Raw genomic sequence first — 25405 nt, 5'->3', positions numbered from 1 at the left:
CCAGCTCTAGGAAGGGTTCTGGTTGTCCCAAACGTCTTCCATTTAAGGATTATGGAGGCCACTGTGCTCTTAGGAACCTTAAGTGCAGCAGAAATTTTTTTTGTAACCTTGGCCAGATCTGTGCCTTGCCACAATTCTGTCTCTGAGCTCTTCAGGCAGTTCCTTTTGACCTCAAGATTCTCATTTGCTCTGCAATGCACTGTGAGCTGTAAGGTCTTATATAGACAGGTGTGTGGCTTTCCTAATCAAGTCCAGTCAGTAGAATCAAACACGGCTGGACTCAAATGAAGGTGTAGAACCATCTCAAGGATGATCAGAAGAAATGGACAGCACCTGAGTTAAATATATGAGTGTCACAGCAAAGGGTCTAAATACTTAGGACCATGTGATATTTCAGTTTTTCTTTTTTAATAAATCTGCAAAAATGTCAACAATTCTGTGTTTTTCTGTCAATATGGGGTGCTGTGTGTACATTAATGAGGAAAAAAATGAACTTAAATGATTTTAGCAAATGGCTGCAATATAACAAAGAGTGAACAATTTAAGGGGGTCTGAATACTTTCCGTCCCCACTGTAAATGAGCACTAGGCTTAGTATAGGTGCGCCTCTCCTCACAGTCGCATGCTTTCATTGTACCCACCCACATTCACTGCAGTTTTCCTAAGCATGATGAGAACTGTAGTTTCTAAACACTGTAGCGTGAGAGGGCAGGATCTGATGTGATCCCTGCATTTCCACCTCTTAGAGCCGGCAGAAGCTGGCATTTTTTAAATTATAGCAATGACGTCATGAATATTGTATTCTACTTTTCTCCAAATCTGTGAGTAATATATTTATAAAACGGGTTATTGCTTTATATGTGGTACTTATAGTGTACTTTTTCTGCTGGCATTCTGTAGTTCTTTAAATAAAAGACAGTTTTTTGGCATGATCAATCATAAGTAAATCACGATAAATAAATGAATTGAAAATAAGTGAAGACGCTGCTCCTAGTTAGTGAAACACTAAACAGCAATATAAAGTGAAAAAAGGAGTGCTGCCAGCTAAACCCTGAATTTAAACTATGATTATTCGAAGGATATACATTATCATAACTGTGATTAGCAAACTAATCAATGAAATATATATATATATATATATATATATATATATTATTACAGTTGTGCTCATAAGTATACACACCCTGGCAGAATGATTTCTGGCATTATGATTTCTTGGCCTTTTATCATAGAATATGAATGATAACACAAGAAAATGTATTTCACTCATGGTTAGTGTTTGGCTGAAGACCTTTATCATCAATCAACTGTGCTTACTCTTTTTAAATAATGACGACAACAGAAACTACCCAAATGACCCTGATCAAAAGTTTACATACCCTGGTGATTTTGGCCTGATAACATGCACACAAGTTGACACAAAGGGGTTTGAATGGCTATTAAAGGTAACCATCCTCACATGTGATCTGTTTGCTTGTAATTAGTGTGTGTGTGTTTTTGAAAAAGGGAAATGAGTTTCTGGACCCCTGTCAGACCCTTGCATCTTTTATCAAGTGCTGCACTAACGTTTCTGAATTCTGAGTCATGGGGAAAGCAAAAGAATTGTCAAAGGATCTGCGGGAAAAGGTAGTTGAACTGTATAAAACAGGAAAGGGATATAAAAAGATATCCAAGGAATTGAGAATGCCAGTTAGCAGTTTTCAAACTCTAATCAAGAAATGGAAAAAGATGGTTTCTGTTGAAACCAAACAACAGTCAGATAGACCATCTATAATTTCAGGCACAACTGCCAGGAAAATTGTTCAGGATGCAAAGAAAAACACACAAATAATTTCAGGTGAAATACAGGACTCTCTGAAAACATGTGGTGTGGCCATTTCAAGATGCACAATAAGGAGGCACTTGAAGAAAGATGGGCTGCATGATCGAGTCGCCAGAAGAAAGCCATTACTACGCAAATGCCACAAAGTACCCTGCTTACAACGCCAGACAGCACAGAGACAAGCCTCAAATTTTCTGGCACAAAGTCATTTGGAGTGATCAGACCAAAATTGAGCTTTTTGGCCACAACCATAAACGCTACATTTGGAGAGGAGTCAACAAGGCCTTTGATGAAAGGTACAGTAAGTATTCCTACTGTGAAACACGGAGGTGGATCGCTGATGTTTTGGGGATGTGTGAGCTACAAAGGCACAGGAAATTTGGTCAAAATTGATGGCAAGATGAATGCAGTATGTTATCAAAAAATACTGGAGGAACATTCATCAGCCAGGAATCTGCGCATTGGACATACTTGGACACTCCAACATGACAATAATTCAAAACACAAGGTCAAGTCGATCTGTCATTGGCTACAGCAGAATAAAGTGAAGGTTCTGGAGTGACCATCTCAGTCTCCTGACCTCAATATCATTGAGCCACTCTGGGGAGATCTCAAACGTGCAGTTTATGCAAGACACCTCAAGAATTTACAGGAACTGGAGGCTTTTTGCCGAGAAGATTGGGCAGATTTACCATCTGAGAAGATAAAGAGCCTCATCCACAAATACCACAAAAGACTTCAAGCTGTCATTAATGCTAAAGGGGGCAATACACGTTATTAAGAACCGGGGTATGTAGCTTTTGATCAGGGTCATTTGGGTAGTTTCTGTTGTCATTGTGATTTAAAAAGAGAAAACACAGTTGATTGATAATAAATGGCTCCAGCCAAACACTAACCATGAGTGAAAGAAAAGTTTTTGTTATCATTCATATTTCCTGAAAAATGGCTAAGAAATCATAAATTCTGCCAGGGTATGTAAACTTATGAGCACAACTGTATATAATGGTGAACTGTCCAAACTAAAAAACAAAATTAATCACAAAAGACCATCCAATTGATATCTGAATAAAAGTGATATAAAAATATTTCTTGTAAAAAAATGTTCAATCAGATTCCAACACCGTTGTGTATGAGAAATGTGCTTCACCCAAAATAAAAAATCAATTGGGCTCACCAGAAATAATCTGCCAAATGCTTCCTTGATCCTCTCGAGCATCCAATCTATTTCAGACCCTGACACCAAGGTAGGTGAACTCCTCCACCCACTGCAATGGCTAATGTGTCACTCCACCCGACCCTGAGGGATGAAGGGAAAAAAAAGACCATTTTCCCCCTCAGTTAATGCGGACAACCGAATAATGACCAAACTGGTTTATGATATCCAACACACAGCGCAGGGATAAAGCCACATCGTGGAGATACATCAGAGCATCACCTGCATAAATGGAGAGTTTTTCCTACAAGGGTCTAACTGGAATTCCCTTCACCCTGGGGTCATGGAGCAGGAAAATCGCCAAGGGCTCAATAGCCAAGGCAATTCCCGGGGAAAGTGGGCATCCCTGTCATGACCCTCTGGATAAAGGGAATGGGGCAGAAAGCACCCTATTAACCCTAAATCTTGTTGTTGGACTCCAATATAGCAGCTTCAACCAGGCAATGAATTTGGGCTCAAACCCAAAACACTCCAGAGATAGTCCCACTCAACAGTCAAACGTTTTCTCAGCATCAAGGGAAGCTCAGGGAATCCTCAGCTGCTATGGCACTATGGGTATATACCCGTCTGATGTTTATATCAGTTCCTCTGCCCGGCATGAAGCCAGACTGGTCTGGATCTACCAAGGCAGTGATAAGCGTGTTCAATCGACGAGCCAGGATCTTTATGAGCAACTTGGCATCCACATTTAATAGCGAAATAGGGAGATAAGAGGCACAATGCTCCAGATTCTTACCCGGTTTTGGCACGAAAGCTATCACAGCTTCAGACATTGTCAGAGGTAGAGTCCCTTCCCGCGAGTGTGCAAGTCATTCTTAATCTGTCTGATCATAGGAATTAGGGGATCGTAGGAAATTTATTGGAAAAAAAAAAATGTATGGTAAATTGAGTAGACTTGACATTGCCATATCTGTGTTATATTTTGAATAACATGCATTATTATTGCATTATTATTTTGCTGCTGAATTATACATGTTGTGTGAAGTTGCTATAGATCAGCAGTCTCCAAACTGCAGCCCTTTGCCTGCCTTTATCCGGCAGTTGAGGCATAATTTCTTCCACTGACAACAAGAACAGGGCATTATACCTCCCCACTGACACCAACTATTTCTGCCCCTAATACTAAAGATAAGACATTGTTTACTCCCACTGGGCACAGTCCGGACCCCCTAAAGCCTGAAGGACAGTAAATTGATCCTTTGTTTAGAGAGTTTGGAGACCCCTGGTATAGAATGTTGTCTGTGAAGGACCACTCCATCTATAGAAGTTGTGCATCTTCTTGGAATGTCTAATGCCGCATACACATGAGCGGACTTTTCAGCATCAAAAGTCCGACGGTCTTTCCAACGGACTTTCGACGTAGTTACGACGGACTTTCGGACGACTGGACTTGCCCACATACGAACGGACTAAAGTTCGTTCGAAAGTCCGTTGGTTTGAACGTGATGACGTATGAAGGGACTAGAATAAGGAAGTTCATAGCCAGTAGCTGCCCTTGCGTCCTATTTTTGTCCATCGGACTAGCATACAGACGAACGGATTTTTCGACCGGACTCAGTACCGTCGGAAAGATTTGAAACGTTCCAAATCTAAAGTTCGTCTGATTTTCGACAGAAAAAGTCCGCCGAAGGTCCGATGAAGCCCACACATGGTCGGATTGTCTGACGGATTCGTTCCGTCGGACCAGTCCGGTCGAAAAATCCGATCGTGTGTACACGGCTTAAGGCTAACTAACCTGGGAGTCTGGAACCAGTTCTTCTTGAACTGTTCTCTCTAGTTTGGTCTAGTATAATCTCAGTAGCTTTTATTTCCCCCACCATCTAATCTGATCATAAGGTCAGCTCTTAATAAGTCTGTGTCACATTTTTGGCTTTGGTCAGACATACCAGACTATTAGACTGATTTCACAGCCCTGTCCGTTTTCACAAGCTGTGCATGAATAGAGCGGGGGAAACGCTGCCAGTTTTACATTCCAGCAATTGTAGCAATGCTTCAGAGGATTAATTATTTGTAAGTAATGTGGCATACTTTGTTTTCCACTAATTGAAAATTCCACACACAGATTAGCCACCATTCACAGGGATGGAATCCTGGTAGTGATGCTGAACTGTATTTGAAATGGTTTCTTTTTGTATTTTCCATGCTTCTTACATTTTTTTATTTATTTTTTCTCAGCAAAGTGAACAGAAAGTAAAAACTGAACCGTCGGTGAAACAGGAGCCAGAGTCCCCATGTGAGGATAAAAAGGTAATTTTATTTATGGAAGATGTTAATAATGGCTGTTTAAGAAGTCATCTGAGCCCAACCTGCATTGGGCTGCACTCCCCACAGCCAGAGTGTCTGTCCTCTGCAACTTAAAGGTTTTATTGAACATTGGCGCAGTCCCATTGTGTGCGTGTTTTATTCCATTAAAGAGGCTGCAAGTACAGAAAAATGTCTGTTAATTACATCCTAATTTCTCATTGTGGGTTCACAATACACTGCAGTTTTGTGAGCTGAATAGTATCAATCCTGCTCAATTGTCATTTTCTTAAACTGCTAAATGTTCCTCCCTCTCCTCATCTCAACAACACAGAGACTAATTTGTTTAATTGTTCTGTAGTCCAAAAAAAGAACCAGGGGTAACTCCTTGAGATAACACAGGAAGTGTGCTCAGAACGGCACTGCATTTCTGAAATGATCAACAGGTTATCTTTCCACATATCCAACAGATATTACAAAACTCCTTCAGGCTCCGTTCACACTAGTGCACCGTGTCATGCGATTTTGAACACATAAACCCGCATGACATGGCGCAGCCTATTGATTTCAGTGACACCCGTCCCTATCTATGTGGCTTAATCAAGGTTCCTGCAGTACTTTGATGCGACTTTCTTGCAACTTCAGTGCCAGAGAGTGTAAAGTCTAATTTGGAATTGCCCGACATTGGAGTCACACTAGTGTTAACAATGGTGTATTTAACCCCTTGACGTAACACAAATATGCAGCCTCACTGGACTGGGCTTTTTTCTGTGGGGCCACATATTTGCGTATCTCCCTTTGTGCTAACGATTGGGACCCGGAACTCTGGATTCCAGGTCACCTAATCACTGTGATAGCTTCTGATTGGCTATCACAGTGATCAGTCACTGTGAAGCCCACCCCGTGTTTTCTTTGTGACTGGAGGAGAGAGATATATTGTATCTCTTTCTCTCCTTGCAGAGAGAAGAAGAGAAAAAAAAATAATAATAAAAAAAAATACCTAGATCAAGGTTTGATCTAGGTTAGTGTTTGGGTCAAAGGTCCATATTTTTTAAATTAGTATCAGTGTGTTTTAGGTAGGATAACAAAAAACAAAATGCGCACTATTATTTCTGGGCTGTACTACTGGTACAAACAACAACTAACATAGACATATGTGTTATTGCTGTGATCGTCCGGAGCAGGAGAATTTATTTTGGGTTGTTCTTTGGAAAGTTATAGTAGTACCAAGAAACACAGCTAAATTAAAAAAATATTTTTTTTTTTTTTACTACTTTAGGCCAGATATTAAAAATAAATCAGTAGATATCCATTACCATTTACCACCAAGTGAAAGCCCAATTTGTCCTGAAACAACAAGGTGTAGTTCACCTGGATGCACAAAGTAATTGATGATATGTATGGTTTTACTAACACATGTCAAAGTTGCAAAATTGTACTTAGGCACTTAGATTTTTTACCCTTAGCCCCGGTTCACACAGGGGCGAGTTGTCAGGCAACTTAGCCGCCTGACAAGTCGCGTCCCGTTCTGTACTATGGAACCGTTCTAATAGTAGCGACGCAAGTCGCTCCGACTTAGAAAAAGGTTCCTGTACTATTTTTGGGGCGACTTCAGGCAACTTGCATTGACTTCTATACAGAAGTCGTGTGCAGGTCGCCTCTGTGAGTCGGCCTGCAAGTTGTGTTGCCCCTGTGTGAACTGGCAGTTAGGCACAAAGGGGTTAATATACCAAAATTAAATGGTTGTAAACCCTTTTTGTTATTTTTACTTAAAAAAAAAAAAAAAAAAAACATGCCTATACTTATCTGCTCTGTGCAGTCGTTTGTCACAGAGCAGCCCCGATCCTCTTCTTCTGGGGTGCCCCACTGGTGCTCCAGGCTCCTCCTTTTCATTGGGGGCCTCCCACTGGAAACCGCTTTCCCTAGGGGCACCCGTACGTGTGTGCCAATGGCTCCTGCTGCTATCAATCTGTCTAATGAGGTGAAAGACAGCGGCTAGAGCCGCTGCACTCATGCACATCGCTGGATCGGGCTCCGGTAAGAAAAGAGGGGGGGGGCTGCAGCACAGAAGGTTTTTCACCTTAATGCATAGAATGCTTTAACTGCTAGACTACCAGCCGCCGTAGTTATACTGCGGCAGGTTGGCTCGCCTGGGCAAATTGCCATAGGTATATGTCAGCCATTTTAAGACCACTAGGGGCCACACGCCCGCAGTGCAACAACGCCGATGCGCACACCCGGTGGTCGCGACGATCGCCGGGCACCCACGGTTGCTCCTGAGATGACACAGAACGGAGGTCTGTCAATGTAAACAGTATATACAAAGTAAATACAAGAGGAGCAGCGCTGTGATAAAAAAGTTCTATATGATAAAACCAGAACGAAAAATGTGAAAATATTAAGCCCAAAAATTGGGATAGGCTCCAAGTTCATAGATTACAAAAACAGCTGGACCGTCCTATTCAAAAACCAATCATGGATGGTAAAAAGAAGAAGCGTGAATAAATGGAAATCAATAAGTCCTTCACCACACCACTGTGATAGTAAAAATGCGCGCTTACCAAATGGCAAGCTTGGAAGAGCTTGCGACCTTAACCCGGTCGGGGCCTTTCAGGATGGAACCATCAAGGGGAGGCACGCCACTTTGGCTTGGATTAAGCACGCTGTTCTTCCAATTAACACTCTATGTGGAGATGTGACCCCTGGCTAGGGCTAAGCCTTCTCCTCCTACTGAGCCCAGCGCGCATTTTTACTATCACAGTGGTGTGGTGAAGGACTTATTGATTTCCATTTATTCACGCTTCTTCTTTTTACCATCCATGATTGGTTTTTGAATAGGACGGTCCAGCTGTTTTTGTAATCTATGAACTTGGAGCCTATCCCAATTTTTGGGCTTAATATTTTCACATTTTTCGTTCTGGTTTTATCATATAGAACTTTTTTATCACAGCGCTGCTCCTCTTGTATTTACTTTGTTATGTGTGTATCCCACATTTTAGCGGCTGCTTCATGCTGATGTTTGATCACTGATTTGTCACATTAGATTGTTTTCAATTTTTGTTTTCAATATGTTTTTATGCACCAATTCAGCTAAGGTATAGCGCGGTGATCTGCCTTTTTTCAATGTAAACAGTATGAACAGCGATATGTTTCCTCCTTCAGGCAGTCCCATCCCCCCACAGTTAGAATCACTCCCTAGGACACACATTTAACCCCTTGATCGCCCCCTAGTGTTAACCCCTTCCCTGCCAGTGACATTTATACAGTAATCAGTTTTAGCGCTGATCGCTGTATAAATGTCAGTGGTCCAAAAAAAGTGTCCAATCTGTCCGCCGCAATGTCGCAGTCCCAATAAAAATTGCAGATCGCCGCCATTACTAGTAAAAAAAAATTAAAATGAAAATGCCATAAATCTATTCCCTATTTTGTAGATGCTATAACTTTTGCGCAAACCAATCAATATACGCTTATTGCGTTTTTTTTGTTTGTTTTTTTTTTACCAAAAATATGTAGAAGAATACATATCGTCCTAAACTGAGGAAGTATTTTTTTTTATATATATATTTTTTGGGGGATATTTATTATAGTAAAAAAATATTGCTTTTTTTTTTTTTTTTTTTTGTTTATAGTGCAAAAAATAAAAACGCAAAGGTGATCAAATACCACGAAAAGAAAGCTCTATTTGTGGGGAAAAAAAGGACATTAATTTTGTTTGGGTGCAACATCGCACGACAGCAATTGTCAGTTAAAGCGACGCAGTGCCGTATCGCAAAAAAATGGTCTGGTCATTAAGGGGGCAAATCCTTCCGGGGCTGAAGTGGTTAAGGTGAAAAACCTTGAGGCTTTACAACCACTTTAAGCAAATAAGAGAATATCATTGTAAGGTTTTACATATTCTTTAAGCAGCTATCTATACCTGCCCTTACACATCTTTGTTCTGGTTGAAATAATGGAGTTATCTTGGTATCTGCTTCATTTAAAATGCCTTCAGCACAAGGGTGAATGAAGCTGTGTCTTACTGTATCTTTACAGTCATACTGTGGCCCATGCAGGGCATTCCTTCATAGTACATAGAGGTTACAATTCCTATGGTGTGCAGTTGGATTTGGAAATATTATCTTTGTGTTGCAAATCACTGTGTAGGTTAAACTATGTTCCCCATAAAGAGGAATGGGTTGTTGTGCATTAAAATGGTTATTATGTTTGCAGTGTCTTGAGTTGCACACTTGTGAACATGTACAGAGATGTTAACAGCCTCCAGTTGCATTTCACAATTGCGTGGTCTGAGGGCTGATAGACACAATTTTTTGAAGGTCAGCAATGGTGGCTTTTTTGTTTTCCTTTCATAGGCTGTGCACTGACTGCAGCGTATTAACTAACTGAATCAGACTGCAGTTTTCTTTCACTTTGTTTTTATTGAAAGAGAATAAAAAGAATTGCATATACAAATTATAGTGGATTTCGTACAGGAACGCCTATACTGAGTCCCAACCCTTGCAAAGATGAGGGATAACAAGGACATCAAAGTAATATTTATCTCCAGAATTCAGTTCAAATGACACATTAATTATCCAGTGGTAGAAGCGTAATCCATATGGCAGTGGGATCTTGGTTCGTACAGACTAGAAATGCCTATTCAAAGTAATGTCACAAGGAAGCCCATAAATGACCATATTGCAGCAAGGTAGGTCTTGCATGGGGTGGTTCTTGCATGACTATCTGTGGGAGAAGAAGGATCACTTGTATGCTGGAGAAATTTTGCAGAGGGGAGAGGCTGCGGAAGAGGGGGGAAGCAGGAGTGCTAGAGGGAAAGCAGAGGAGAAGAAGCAAGGCAGGGAGAGAAGGAAAATAGGGTAAGAATGTAAAGGGAGAAGAGAGTACCCCCCCTCCAGAGAATCATAGAAACAAAGGTAAACTCAGTGACACTTATGTTATAATTACAAAAAATGGAAGGTCATCCGTGAAGAAAAATTTATATATGTGTTAAAGATTTCCATAAGTTTCTCGTTATTAAGGTGCAGTGGGTCTTAAAGATTCCACTAAATGATGAATTTGGAAATATCTGACTCTGAAAGGTTTTACTATGTCATGGGAATCCTGAGGCTGTTGTAAGAAACAAATCCCCCATGTGGTTAAGAGTTGGGAATGTTGTGAGGTCCTGGTCACACCTAGACTGCCCTTTTCATTAATCAGACTTAATCTGAGATGTGCTCAAGTAAAGTTGCTACACAAAGGAGCTAGGATTCAAATTCTCGCATGTGTGGCTGTCAGATACAAAAGATGAAGTATTTTCGCAGGGGTTTTCTGCAGTGCATTGTATTGTGGCTCTTTTATATATTAAAAGTATATATACAGTAAATGATCTTCTCTCGATTCAAACTTTCAAAATCCTTCATACAGACTATGATGATGATGGTGCACCCAAAGAAAGAAAATGATGACAACCTTCCAAACAGACTTTTGCTGACAGAGTTTCGAACACTTGTTGTCAGTCGACCAGCAGGATGCAGTCAGTATACCACCAATGCCAAGCAAAGAAATGGACCTAATTTTAAAAAATTCAGAAAGGTAATCACTGAAGGGGATACTGTTTACATCATTTGCTTTATTTTTTTATTCCAATGGCTATTATTTTAGTTGATCCTTCCCTATTTTTGTTGGGACTGGCAGGTTTAAATCACTACTAAATTGAAGGATAAGTTAATCTTTACAAAAAAAAAAAGTTATTTTGCAAGTAAAAAAAAAAGCATTTTTTTTTTTATTAGGAGCCTGTAAAGCATTGCACCCAGGATCAGCAGATCGTGGGTGTAATGCCACACTCCTGCAGACTGTCTGTGTAGCTGTCTGCCTGAACCTCCAATACATGCAGGCAGTACTGAATGACCGGAATCGCAATTAACTACCTAGAGCGTTCATCAACGCTGTGGTAGTTTATTGAGGTACTTGTCATTGATTCACAGGGATCTTTAAATGAATGGCGTGGCCATGTGGGCGGAGTCCTGCACAACCGTGCTGCTGTTGTATTGTGACAGTGCGTGCGGGGAGAAGATCCCTGGCCCAATGTCAGAGGGAGGAGGGTAAGGGGGCAGATACTGAACAGAAACGGTGGCTCTGTGGTTAGCAATTCTGCCTTGCAGCACTGGGGTCCCCAGTTTGAATCAGGACACTATCTTCATGGAGCTTGCATACTCTGGTTTCCTCTCTCTTCAAAGATATGCTGGTACTTGAATAGGCTACTGTCTCACATTTTTGTAAATATTTTATTATATCTTTTCATGTGACAACACTGAAGAAGTTACACTTTGCTACAATGTAAAGTAGTGAGTGTACAGCTTGTATAACAGTGTAAATTTGCTGTCCCCTCAAAATAACTCAACACACGGCCATTAATGTCTAAACCGCTGGCAACAAAAGTGAGTACACCCCTAAGTGAAAATGTCCAAATTGGGCCCAAAGTGTCAATATTTTGTGCGGCCATCGTTATTTTCCAGCACTGCCTTAACCCTCTTGGGTATGAAGTTCACCAGAGCTTCACAGGTAGTGGTTGTCTTGGAAGTGTGTTTGGGGTCATTATCATGTTGGAATACTGCCCTGTGGCCCGGTCTCCGTAGGGAGGGGATCATGCTCTGCTTCAGTATGTCACAGTACATGTGGGTATTTATGGTTCCCTCAATGAACTGTAGCTCCCCATTGCCGGCAGCACTCATGAAGCCCCAGACCATGACACTCCCACCACCATGCTTGACCGTAGGTAAGACACACTTGTCTTTGTACTCCTCACCTGGTTGCCGCCACACACACTTGACACCATCTGAACCAAATAAGTTTATCTTGGTCTCATCAGACCACAGGACATGGTTCCAGTAATCCACGTCCTTAGTCGGCTTGTCTTCAGAAAACTGTTTGCGGGCTTTCTTGTGCATCATCTTTAGAAGAGGCTTCCTTCTGGGACGATGGCCGTGCAGACAAATTTGATGCAGTATGCAGCGTATGGTCTGAGCACTGACAGGCTGACCCCCCACCCCTTTAACCTCTGCAGCAATGCTGGCAGCACTCATACGTCTATTTCCCAAAGACAACCTCTGGATATGATGCTGAGCATGTGCACTCAACCTTTTCGATCGACCATGGCGAGGCCTGTTCGGAGTGGAACCTGTCCTGTTAAACCGCTGTATGGTCTTGGCCACCTTGCTGCAGCTTAGTTTCAGGGTCTTGGCAATCTTCTTATAGCCTAGGCCAGTGATGGCAAACCTTGGCACCCCCGATGTTTTGGAACTACATTTCCCATGATGCTCAACTACACTGCAGAGTGCATGAGCATCATGGGAAATGTAGTTCCAAAACATCGGGGGTGCCAAGGTTCACCATATTTATGTAGAGCAACAATTCTTTTTTTCAGATCCTCAGAGAGTTCTTTGCCATGAGGTGCCATGTTGAACTTCCAGTGACCAGTATGAGAGAGTGAGAATGATAAGCCCAAATTTAACACACCTGCTCCCCATTCACACCTGAGACCTTGTAACACTAACGAGTCACATGACACTGGGGAGGGAAAATGGCTAATTGGGCCCAATTTGGACACTTTCACTTATTATTCTTATTATACAGGTTTTATATAGCGCCAACAGTTTGCGCAGCGCTTAACTAAAGGCAGACATTACATTTACATTACAATTTGGTACAAGAGGAATCCGAGGGCCCTGCTCATTAGAGCTTACAATCTAATAAGGACTTAGGGGTGTACTCCCTACTTTACATTGTAGCAAAGTGTAATTTCTTCAGTGTTGTCACATGAAAAGATATAATAAAATTTACAAAAATGTGAGGGGTGTACTCACTTTTGTTAGATACTGAACTGGTAGTAAATACACTCACTGGTGACTTTATTAGGTACACCTGTTCAATTGCTTGGTAACACAAATTGCTAATCAGCCAATCACATGGCAGCAACTCAATGCATTTAGGCATCTAGACATGGGGAAGATGACTTGCTGAAGTTCAAAGTAGTGGCAGAAAATAAGTTCATGAAAGCAGGAACTTGATTTCTGCTTGTAATCATATTTCACCTCCTCACTACCTGTTTCAACCCCTTAAATGCCACACTACCACGGTGCAAATGCATGCATTGCACGCAGTTGGGGGCAGGTGCAGAACAGCTCGATCCACTTGAATGGGTCCCGTTTGGTGAGATGTAGTGCCCATCAAACCTTGTGGGGTATAATCCTGACAAAACCAAACATGAACATGCTAGGGAGTCGGGTATACACAAACTTGGTTAACAGTGTTGAGATAATGCCTTTGAGAGTCCTGAAGGAGATTTATGTGCATACTCCACCCCTCATTTTAATTTGTGATAGTCCATATATGTACTTGGTGGTTAAACTCCCCGTGGAGTATTTGGTAGCCTAATATTATTATCTTCAATATATTCTTTAATGTTTTTGTTTCTATAATCTTTGTTATTTGTGCACTCTTGATATGGCTGATGTTTGTGGTGGTGCATGACAGGGAAACATGCAAAAGATTAAATCCTATCTATTGGAGCGAGAATGGGGACAATAATGAAATCGTGACACTAACATTCCAACTTAGATGTTTGTTAGAACATAAACGCGGTTTTACTGGCACAATCCATTCTTTAAGTCTTACATTGATACTAAGGTCATCCCAATTATTTTGACTGTTTAACCAAGTTTGTGTATACCCAACTCCTATTGGCATGTTCTAAATTCCCACATGTTTGGTTTTGGATTTGATGTTGTTTATGGGAGTCCTGAACGAGATTTATGCCAATACGCCACTCCTCATTTTAATTTGTGATATTCCATAGGGGTATAAGCCTGCTGCCTTTGCAGCTAAAGGAGTTGAGCAATTGGGGATTGGTAAAAACATGGCTTAAAGTGGAGCTCCACCCAAAAGAGGACGTTCCAATTATTTGCACCTCCCCCTCCACTGCCACATTTTGCACGATTTGGGGGGAGCGAGTACCTGGTTTTGACAGGTACCTGCTCCCACTTCTAGCGCAGATCGTCACAGTGATCTGAGACAGGAGATTGGCCCCCCTTCTTCCCCCACAGCCTTCTGGGACACATCACAGGTCCCAGAAGACTACGGGACCAATCACAAGAAGCAGCAGAAAACTGGCTCTGAAACCACAGAGCTTCACTTGCGGTTTCCCTTACCTGAGATGCCAGCACCTGCACCTCGGGTATGGACATTGCTGGATACCTGGACAGGTAAGTGTCCTTATAATAAAAATCAGCAGCTACTGTATTTGTAGCTGCTGACTTTACATTTTTTTGGAGGGGGGGGCGAGCCTGGAGCTCCTCTTTACCTATGTGAATTTACCATCCCCCAGTCAAATGTATAAAAAAGCCCTAAGCCTTTACAGCAGGACAGCTGAAAGATCAGTTTTTGGAAAAGGTTATATTTTCTTTTTAGTACCATGCTGACCCCATTGTATCATTATGATTGATGTAATAATTACTGGAATGAAAGCTGCTGTTGGTCTATGGAAGCAAGGCTTTAGTTTTTGTTCCTGATTCAGACTGGCTGAAGAATAAATGAGTGGCATCAGCCAAGTCTTAAGCTGTTGAATTCTGCTATGTGTGTACTACCGTTTGAGTTTTGGGATGCCATAAAATTCCACAGAAAGTTTTTTTTTTTTGTTTGTTTTTTTTTGTTTTTTTTTTTGTTTTTTTTTTTCCTTCTTTTAAATAGGTTAATATATTTATTTTATTCATTTTAAACAGATTGCTTATCCAGGAGCTGGAAGCTTTCCTCATATCATAGGAGGCTCTGACTTAATAGCTCATGACAAGAAGAAGAATTCAGAACTGGAACAATGGTTACGTCAGGAGATGGAGGTAAAGAAAGACACGTTAACAGTATCAGCTTTGAAATGAAATCACATGCTGTGCTTCTTGACCTATTTACTAGTACATATCCCTCTCTGGTGTCTAGATTACAACACAGCTTTCTTATATATTCTTTCCCTCTGGCCAGCACCCCACCATCTGAATGGCTCTTTATTCAATGCACAGTTTATACTATTACACTTCCCTGATCCCCTTCTGCAGTGAATCAAAGTTCATTGCTGGGCACAAAGCACAACAATATTGACCAGAAACCGTGCATGACCGAGTCAAGAATCTGGCAATGATAGATAGTTATACAGCATAGTTATATATAATTGGAGATCGTTATAGCTAGTAGTCAGTCATTAGGATTATGTTTTCCTCCATGTTACGAGTGTTTTACAAGACGAGCAAATTTTTAAAAAATAAATTTTAACTTGATAAATGAGCGAGGTCTTGCAATACGAGTAGCGTCCCGTCACAACTGAGTATAAGGCTCGGTTCACAGTGACGCGATTTGGGAACCGTCTTGAGACTCCAAATCACGTGATGTGTGAAATCCCATTTTAGTCCATGAGAGCTGTCTTAAAGTGGAGCTTCACCCAAAAGGGGAATCTCTGCTTGTTTGGTTCCTTTCTCCCTCCCACATTTGGCACCTTTGGGGGGGGGGAGTAGGTACCTGTTTTTGACAGATACTCATCCCCTCCCCTTCGTCGAGGTCTTCCGGAAGTTGGGCCCCCTCCTCCTTCCACCACCACCAGGCCATTCAGAAAGTGCAGTGCACTTCGCGCATGCGCTGTAGGGAGCTGGTTTCCCTTGCGAGAAATGGCAGTGGTAGCACCCGAGAGACAATTGAAAAATCGTCTGGGGTCCTGACATTGCGGGATCCTGTAGCTGCTAAATTTTAATTTTTGAGGGGGGGGGGCTGGAGCTCTGCTTTAATTAGCACTACTGAAGTCGCTCCGACTTTAGAAAAGGTACCTGTACTACTTCAAGGCGAATTCTATCTGATTTGTGCCCCTAGACTTTAATGGAAGTTGCCTCCATGTCGGATCCTTATCTTAATTGATGTGATTTGGATCCGATATTACAGGACGATTACCCAGGCATTCCTTGAAGTTGCCTAGCAAAGTCGTGTCGACTTTCAGGTCACGGCAGTGGGAAGCGCCTCTCTTCTCTTTTATAATCTGTAGCTCCAAAAGTGCAGGTTAATTTGTTTATTTTTACAGTACATTTTGTTACTGTATTTTGTATTGCTGTAATCATTTTTATATTCATGGTTGTGGAACAAATCATCTGAGTTTCCATTATTTCTTATGGGGAAATAAGCTTTGATATATGAGTGCTTTGGATTACAATCATGTTTCTGGGACAAATTATGCTCGCAATTCAAGATTTTACTTTACATAAAAACTTTTATTTCATTCCCTGGAGCAGTAAATCCTATTTATGTATTTTTTTTTTTTTTCTTTTTGGCTAGATAGAAAAAAGTAGACGTATACATTACATTTCATTTCACAGTAGGTCAGACCTTTCACTAATGGCTCTCGCTTTCCAGAAACTATCTGTATATGGTGCTGTGTGTATAATTCTTCATTTCTGTGGTACATACTGTACATAACGTCATCAGGCTTGAACTAACATTAGCAGCTCTGGGCCTGTTTATTACATTACAAAAGCCAGGAGAAGAATATAATTTCTTAGAATTAATGTACTTTAGAAGGATGAGGAAGAGGGGAAAAAAAACTACTTTAGAAGGATGTGTACATAAATAAACTGCATTTCTTGTAATCCTTTTCCTCTCCCCTTGTCCATTCTCAAAACATGAACAGAGTAGAAGGCATTCTGTGAATGGATGAGGTGAGAGGAGGAACAGGTACACAGTAGTGTGGCTTTAGTGTGCGCTCTTGTCCATTTACAGGTAATGTTCCATATTCCAATCGCACACGTTCCTGGTATAAGCTTTAAAGGTTTGGGTGCAGCAGGAACACGCCTCACATGCCTGACGAAGGGGTTTTGCGTGACTCCGAAACGTTGCACCTTTTTGTGTTGTGATCATGCAATAAACTGAACCGTTTGGACGCCACCCTGTGCTGATCCTTGGTGTACTGGCAAGTATCTACCTTGTCCATTTACAGAGCGCCTTGTTTTCTGTTCACAGAATACAAGGTGTTTTGTGAATATACAAGGAGAGAGTGAAGAGAGTAAACAACAGAATCTCTTCACTGTATGGGAGCCAAAGCTCTCAAAGTCAGCACCCAAAGTAGAGTGCTGGTTGTAGTATCAGGCTGCTAGAAATGAATGAAATATACAGCAAACAGGTTGGAGCTGAGAGCATGTAATACATCTTAGAGAACTTTTATTTGTTTTTTTTACCTTGTGAACGTGTAAAGATGCCTGCGGCTAGAGTTCCATTTTAAAGCGGTAGTAAACCGCCCAAAAGATTAAAAAAAAAAATGAGGCCCCCCTGCAGGTTTAGGTCATAATGTACTAGTATGCACTACATACTAGCACATTGACAGAGTTACCTGTACACCGAGCCCTCCAGCGCAGCGCTGTCACGGCTGCTTGGCGCTGCCATCTTCAACTGGTCTTCCTTCCAGGTTCGCGGGCTCCAGCTGTATAAGCGGCTAGGGCCGCGATTATATCACTTCCGCGCATGCACGCAGGATCCCTCAACTCTGACACAGAGCTCTGAAGGTCCAGCACGGTATGCTGTCTCTTCAGAGTACATGCGGTGGTGATGTCACTGGCTGCATGTTGTGTGAAGTTTAGGAGACATTCACTGAACCTACAGGTAAGTCTTATTATAGGCTTACCTGTAAGTACAAGTTCCAAAGTGGAGTTTAAAGAGGTAGTAAACTTAGTTTTTCAGCTTGTACCTACAGGCAAGCCTATAATAAGCCTTACCTGTAGGTACTGTGAATATCTCCTAAACTTGCACTGTTTTTAGGAGATATTCACATTGCATGCAGCCAGTGACATCACCAGCGCATGCACTCGGAGGGTCCGGCATACCATGCCGAACCTTCAGAGCCTGTGCCATAGCCGAGGGCTCCCAGTTTACTACCGCTTTTATTCCACTTTAAAGTGAACACAGCTTCACCTTATTTACTAAGCACAGAAAAGAATCACCTGATATATACACAGTCTTCAATCCCATTGTGTTATGTGGAATGGCTCAGCACACAAGCTCTTATAATGCTGCTTTTTTGTGCCCTGCGCCCTACAATAGTTGTGTCTGCAGGGTCTACACACTTTGATCATGTGGTGCTAGTCAATGCTGCTGGCACGGGATATCTAACTAGCAAATAATGTAAATTTGTCATCATAGATATGATCATGTAGATTTGTGATTTGCATCCTTTGACTTCACTACATTGCAGATGATTAGTACTGAATTCCCAACTGCATCCTTTTTTCCCAGCCCTTGTCTGTAAACTGTCAGCTGGGAGATGAGAATGGTAGAATTATGTTATAGGAAACCTGTACTGAGTGAATATAATAGTGGTCATTGCTTGTCTCTCCTAAAAATAAAAATACTCATTCCCTGGCTTTTATGTTGATTCAATGACACATACTCCTTATCTATACTTCCCTACCTAATCATTGACCTGGAACAATCGTTCAACTTAAAGGTTTTTCTTTCACGCTGCATGTTTGGTCTGGGTCTGTCACTTACTGTAGAGTGAAGCAAGGATGAAGATGACCGCATCTTAATCTCCCTGTAAGCTGTAGCAGTGTTATTGTGTGTGGGTAGTTTTGCTCTTTTACTATATTGGGCCTTTGTATTCTAGCACACATCACGTAGTTATCACAATTTTCTCCTCCACGCCTGTCGGTGTGAATCTAATATGATGTAGCTTGCTGCATAATGACATTTATGTAACATTTGAACCTATTATTGATCTTTTTACAGGAGCAGACTCAGCAAGCTAGAGAACAGTCCCTGGCTGAGGATCTGTTCAGGTCAGTATACACTTAAGGAAATTCCATTATAATCAAACATATATGTCAGATGGATTTCACAGAAACACATTTGTGGTTGCTTCATTTTTATGGTGCATGCAGAATCACTTTTGATCTAATATTTTTCACTGACTCAGTTCATTTAGACGGCTGTTCACTGAGCCTGGAAATGTATTTTCAGTACTATATTACATATGCATTCTATTACTCAAGTGACATTAAAATAGTCAGTATTATTAATAAGGCTTGAAACATTTTCCAGTCACTGAGGTTTTAAAGCTGACCAGAAGCAATTCATAAAAAGGTTTCCATTCCTGGTTGATCGTTTTATGTAACTGAAGAACAGGAATAAAAGTCTAATTTCTTCTGTTCTCTGTTAGATAAGTTCTGAGCAGCTTGAAATGTTACAAACTGAATTCAGCCCTTTAAACTTATAACTAAAACTTGTTCTGCATGCTGCACAAGATCGTTTCATGTAGTTTTCTGAACAGCTGAGAAAATTTAAAGATGCACTCCAGACTGAACAATAATGTAGAGGTGACTTCAGGGTGTTAATCTTCCTCTCTTGAACAAGTTGCAATTTCTCATTTAAGCAGTGAATTCTTTTATAGTTTTTTCCCTAAGTATTTCCTCCCCCAGGGCCTGCAGCAGCCATTTCTAAATGAACTCTAGTCTAGACTGCAATTTGGAAGATTCCACTTATGTTTTTTGCAGTAAAATTTGATACTGAAACAGTGACTGCTGGACTAGTCACAGGAGGCTTGAAAAGAAGTGAAATTTGCTTTCAGGCCCACCCCTGAAATAATGCTCACTCTGCAGTTCTCCTTTGAAACTGGTCTCAGTTACTGACAAACTCAAAATCTCATTGTAATAATTTTTGTATATTCATATTCTGTTTGTAACTTGGGTTCAAAGCAAACCCTGTTGCTACAAGTGATAAAAAAGTAAATCGGAAGCAGCCTGTAGAAGAATATTTAATACTTCTTATTCTGTTGGGCAGTGAAACAAGTCTTCACCCTCTTGTAGAGTTTCAGACATCGCATCCAACATTTAAGATATCTGGTACCCCATTGAGCTCTGTTGTTCCCCCTGTAGGCAACTACACCACTGTTCTGTCCTGTAGTGACATTGGAATTGACAGGAGGAACCACAGTGCTCAGCAGGGGACATGCTGTCCAACCCACCCAGAAGTATCAGATACCAGTGGCAACAGTAGCTTTTGACTCACCACCTGCCGGAAAGGTAGGGTTATAACACCACCTTCAGAAGTAAGACACTAGGCAGAAAAAAACAAAGCACCACCTATTTGCAGTCCTTATTGAAGGCAAAATTCCCCATCTTCATAGGCATCCCTGTTTTTTTGCCTAGATTTAAGGAGTGAGGACTTGCTGGGAATCTTATTTTCTTCGTTTTTTTTCCTTTTTAGTTTTAGCAGGGTCAATGCTTTTTTTTTTTTTTCTTCCTGAGAGTTCTTCAATTAACAGTCGAGCTGGGTGATAGGCTGAATAATATAGATCCTAGTAGTCACTCCAGCCCAGCCAGCAAGCGCATGCAGACCCCTAGCTATGTGTGGGGTCTGCTGTGACAGCCCCATCAAGGAGCGGGGTGGCCTGTGTGTTGTCTCACTGGGGTGGACACATATGACCGAACATTATAGGTTCTTGTCACAGTGACTCTGGGACTGACAGCCCACCCACCAGTGGGAAGTAGACTGTCCTGGGAGAGGTACCCGCTCTCTGTTGCAGGTACCGTATATACTTGAGTATAAGCCGACCCGAATATAAGCCGAGGCACCTAATTTTACCACAAAAAACTGGGAAAACTTATTGACTCGAGTATAAGCCTAGGGTGAGAAATGCGCAGCTACTGTAAGTGGAAAAGAGGGTCAACAATGCCCATTTGCAGCCTCGCTGTGCCCATTTGCAGCCATTATTCCCCTAAACTTCAAACTTGATAGTTAAGGGTTCCTAGATGCCCCCTAGCTGCAGCCAAAATGTGGGGTCTCTGGACCCAAAGGGTCCCGAAATTACATTGCTGCAAATGGACACAGTTGACAGAATTTGGGGCCCTGTATCTTGGGGCCACTTGATGCTAGGAACCCCAAATTTGATGTGCAAACCCAGTGGAACTAGCACTACAACATATCCAAAGCTGTGGGGTTCCTAGCTCTAAGTGGCCCCGAGATACAGGGCCCCAAAGTCGGTTCGGATAATGTCAAGCACTTTTCTGCAGCAGAGAATGACATTTTCCGAACCGACTTTGGAGCCCCATATCTCGGGGCCACTTGGTGCTAGGAACCCCAGCTGTGGATATGTTGTAGTGCTAGTTCCACTGGGTGTGCACACCAAATTTGGGGTTCCTAGAACTAAGTGGCCTCAAGATACAGGGCCCCAAATTTGGTTCGGAAAATGTCATTCTCTGCTGCAGAAAAGTGCTTGACTCGAGTATAAGCCGAGGGGGGCATTTTCAGCACAAAAAAAGTGCTGAAAAACTCGGCTTATACTTGAGTATATACGGTAAGTGTTTTGCCCCCCTCTCCCTTTATGGGGGTTGGGTACCTTGTCTTTGTCTCACCTCTTTTCTTTCTCCCCTGTGTGCTGGTCTGTTAGGGGTTTGTCAGTTCTTCCTAGGACACTTCTTTCCCTTCAGAATACTGCTACTCTTCCCTCATTAGTCATGGGGAGTGATTGCTGGCTAGTGGCAGTGATTTTGAATTCTCTTTCCCTCCTTTCCCTGGATCAAAGGCAGCTGCATGGTGCGGTGGGTTAAAGGTACCTTGTATGTGCCTCCCTGGTGTCCATTACTTCCTCCCATCACAACCATGGCACATCTCTGTGGCAGCTGTACATGCATATGTAATGGGTCGCCTGAGACTCTGCTGGCGGGCGGCCATTTTTTGGGAGCACAAAAGCAGTGGCCATCTTGTATATGTGGCAGTCTCTGTTTTCCTATTTTTGGCTCATGCCACAAGGTTTTTGATGTCCTGTCTATTTTGTGTACTAGGAATGATAACGTCCTAAGCGGACATTTGTGGTACCCAAACGGTTTTCAGTTCAGTGTTACCCTGAGGAGGCTCTTCTCGAAAAAGTGGAATTTTACCTCAGTTGTGGACCAATCTCCAGGCTCAACAAGATTGCTATTATTCCGGTGAAATAATCCCTGTTATTCAAGGCCAATCGGAAGGCTGAAGCTGTTGTGCGTTCCAGGTTCAGCCCTTTGCCCTGTTCTGGTGACAGCCCTAGTGTCCCAAATTCTCACAGAATGAGCAAAGCTTCTTCATCAGGGCTTGGGTAAGGAAGAGGTGTCCCCAATCTATGTGGAGCTAGCAGACCAAACGGCCCAGAGCCTCAAGTGTGTGTGTGATGTGTCGCTGGATATTGCCCCCCTTCCTCTCAAAATTCGGTGCTGATTGTGTGCTGCGTTCTCTAGCTTATGTGTTAGTCTACGGTCCAGGTTTGAAGAAGGCACTGAGTACTACTACGAGTCGGGTTTCGTCCCTTGCAGTTTTTCGTTCAAATTCCGCTGGCTATGCACTCCTTGATTTTTACTTTCATTCAAGGGATTAGATATGTATCTGCTTCTGTGCGTTCTCCGTTGCCATCTTGGGACTTGTATTTGGTTCTGTCAGCTTTGCAGAAGCTCCCCTTTGAATATTTAGGGATCTACCCTTGGGGTACTCTTTTCAAAGGGTTGGTTGGTGGCTATTACTTCTGCACGCCGTGTGTTGGAGCTGATGGCTCTGTCCTGTTAATCCCTTTAACCTGGACAAGATTCCTTTTTTCCTTTTTACCAAAGGTGGGGTCTGATTTCATCTAAGAAGGATATAGTCCTTCTGTCACTCTGTCCATGTCCATCTCACATTAAGAAAATGGCACTCTGTCCTTGGAAGTGGTTCAGGCTGTACGTGTAAATCTGTCTGCTACAGCCCCCTTTCCAAAGACAGACTATTGTTTGTGTTATCGGATGATCTGCGTAGGTTTGGCAGCATTGTCTGATGATACAGTATTTCACAATGGATGGACACACTGTTGTTTAGGCCTATGCCATTAAAGGTCAGGATACTCCCTTTCCTGTTGTGGCACATTTCGATAGGGTGATTAGTGTGCTTGGGTTTTTCAGCATCAGTGTCTCTTGTTGCAAAGCTGCTACCTGTTGTCCATACTTTTACCAAGTTTTATGAGGTTTATGTTATGTATTTTGTCTGCAAGGTTTTACAACTAGCATTTTGAGGTTCCTTGTTCCCCTCCAGGAGGTTCCTTGTGGCTTGTGTGTTTTGTTTCTAGCTCAATGTTTACTGCTTTGGGACATCCCTACACTCAAGAATCTTGCCAAGCTGTGTCTTTCAATGACCGTAAGATAAAACATTTTTTTTTCTATTGTAAAATCTCTTTCTCTGTGTTCATTGAAGGACACAGCTCCCACCCTTCTCATATTTTTTTCTGTACTGCTTTGTAACAAACTGAGCTGTCTATAGCAGATGGGGGTTTGGCCTAGTGTCCTCCTCCTGAAGGTGGCACTACAACTCTGCAGTCAAGACCCTTTCCAAGGTGCGTCTTTCATCGAACTCAGAGAACCGGATTTTATAGTGATTAGAAAAAAATTCCTTCATTTTACTGGCTGCTTCTGGTTTAGCTTTACAGGGTCGCTTCAAAGTCTTCTACCTCTGGATATATCTTAGTTTGTAACCAAAAGGCTTAATGCAAAGCTGCTTATAACTTTGTTTTGTTCTTATAAAGCAGTGAATTGCTGCCCTGCTCATTTCATTACAAACCTACAGAACTCCTGGTCTGCATACCTGTTCCCATGCCATTGACAGAGCATTACATTACATTATCACAACAGCCAGATGGTTATTATTTTCTGCAGGGGTCAGCAGAGACAGCCGACACATTTCTAATCACAGAATTGCTTTTACCTGATACATTCCTCGAGAGACAAGATTCAAGAGCGCTGCTTAAATGTGTAGTAGGCGTGTTAACCTTTTTTGGGCCCTGTGCAATTTCTTCTCTCTTGCTCTGGTTATTGATCATAATCATTTCAGTTGAATTTACTTATCAAAGACAGGTTTGAATTTGATCGGTGGTTGTGATTGAATTATCAGAACTTGGAACAAACACTCTAATAATACATTAGACTAGCATTTCTCAACTGGGGTGCTGCAGCAAAAAGACAAATGAACTCCCTGTACACTCCTATCTGAGCTATGTGTTAACTCCTGTGTACAGAAAGAGTAGAGAGAGCACACCCACACCTCCTCCCGGCTCTCTCCTCCTTTCTGTCTCTGTCACTACTCCTGTTGACTGTTCAGGCCACTCACCTGCATCCTATCAACCAGTGACGTCATTGGTTGCTAAGGATATGTCAAGCACCTGCACAGCTTTATGGGCTGCTGACAGGAGTAGTGACGGCGGCAGTGAGAGAGGGGTAGAGCCGGGAGGAGGTGCAGGCTGTGCTCTCTCCCTCCTTTCTGAGCTTGGGAGAAGAGGTTTTGTGCTAGGTGAGGGGATTTGGGAGAGGGGGCATTTATACTAGGAGGGGTGATTCTGGGGAGGGGGGGCTAGCAGGTTCACATCAGTTGCAGTGCAAAAGCACGTGTTTCCCCCACAAAAATGTGCTGCCTTTTGCAGACACACACAGGTGCCATTAATTATTCAAGTGTTACTAAACCCAGGACCCTGCATTCACTATATCTGGTCTCCCACAGTACACAGGACATGTAAATGCAATTATTTTAGTAAATATAAACTGCTAAAAACATTTTCTCATCAGCAGTTAGAGCAGTCTTGTGACTTCTATCAGTGTCTGGTTAAAGTTTGTAGGAGGAGTTTTTCATACTGCTCTCACTGTCCTATAAGATTGCAGGACCCCCGACCCTCTCTCTGGACAGTGCTGATCACATGCAGTCTCCCAAGAAAAAAAAAACCCTCTCTAGCAATGCACACCAAACTGAGCATGTGCAGCTTGTCCCCCTACCCTCTGTGCTATCCATAACAAGCATGCTTTACTGCATATACAGAATGATTTTCTGTTGTGGGTTTAGTAACACTTTAATGGCACCCACACACATCTGGCAAATGCGCATGCATTCACACTCACTAAAATGCATGGTAATGCCATTCCATGTGTTTTTGGTGCGGCACAATTTTAAAAATCATGTCTGCGCCTTTTTGCTTCTTTTACACATACAGAGCACAAAAAAGCGCACACACTCAGACACACCGCCTGGTGTGCCTTGACATTGTGCATGAGAAACATTGCGTTAGGCTGGGTTCACACTGGTACGACAAACACTCCGACATTGGGA

General features: G+C 42.1%; 1 protein-coding gene across 2 annotated transcripts in view; it reads left to right on the top strand.

Annotated features, from left to right (window-relative positions):
* Positions 1-25405, top strand: part of NBN (nibrin) — a 132246-nt gene that overhangs the window by 100616 nt on the left and 6225 nt on the right. For both annotated transcript variants that reach the window (XM_073631927.1, XM_073631926.1), the window contains exons 12-15: positions 5210-5281; positions 10676-10843; positions 15028-15141; positions 19052-19101. In XM_073631927.1, the coding sequence (XP_073488028.1) occupies positions 5210-5281; positions 10676-10843; positions 15028-15141; positions 19052-19101 (404 nt within the window). The remainder of the gene's footprint in view (positions 1-5209; positions 5282-10675; positions 10844-15027; positions 15142-19051; positions 19102-25405) is intronic.

Source organism: Aquarana catesbeiana, linkage group LG05 (genome assembly GCF_042186555.1).
Source record: "Aquarana catesbeiana isolate 2022-GZ linkage group LG05, ASM4218655v1, whole genome shotgun sequence".
Lineage (NCBI taxonomy): Eukaryota > Metazoa > Chordata > Amphibia > Anura > Ranidae > Aquarana > Aquarana catesbeiana.
This window is presented reverse-complemented; position numbering and strand designations above follow the sequence as displayed.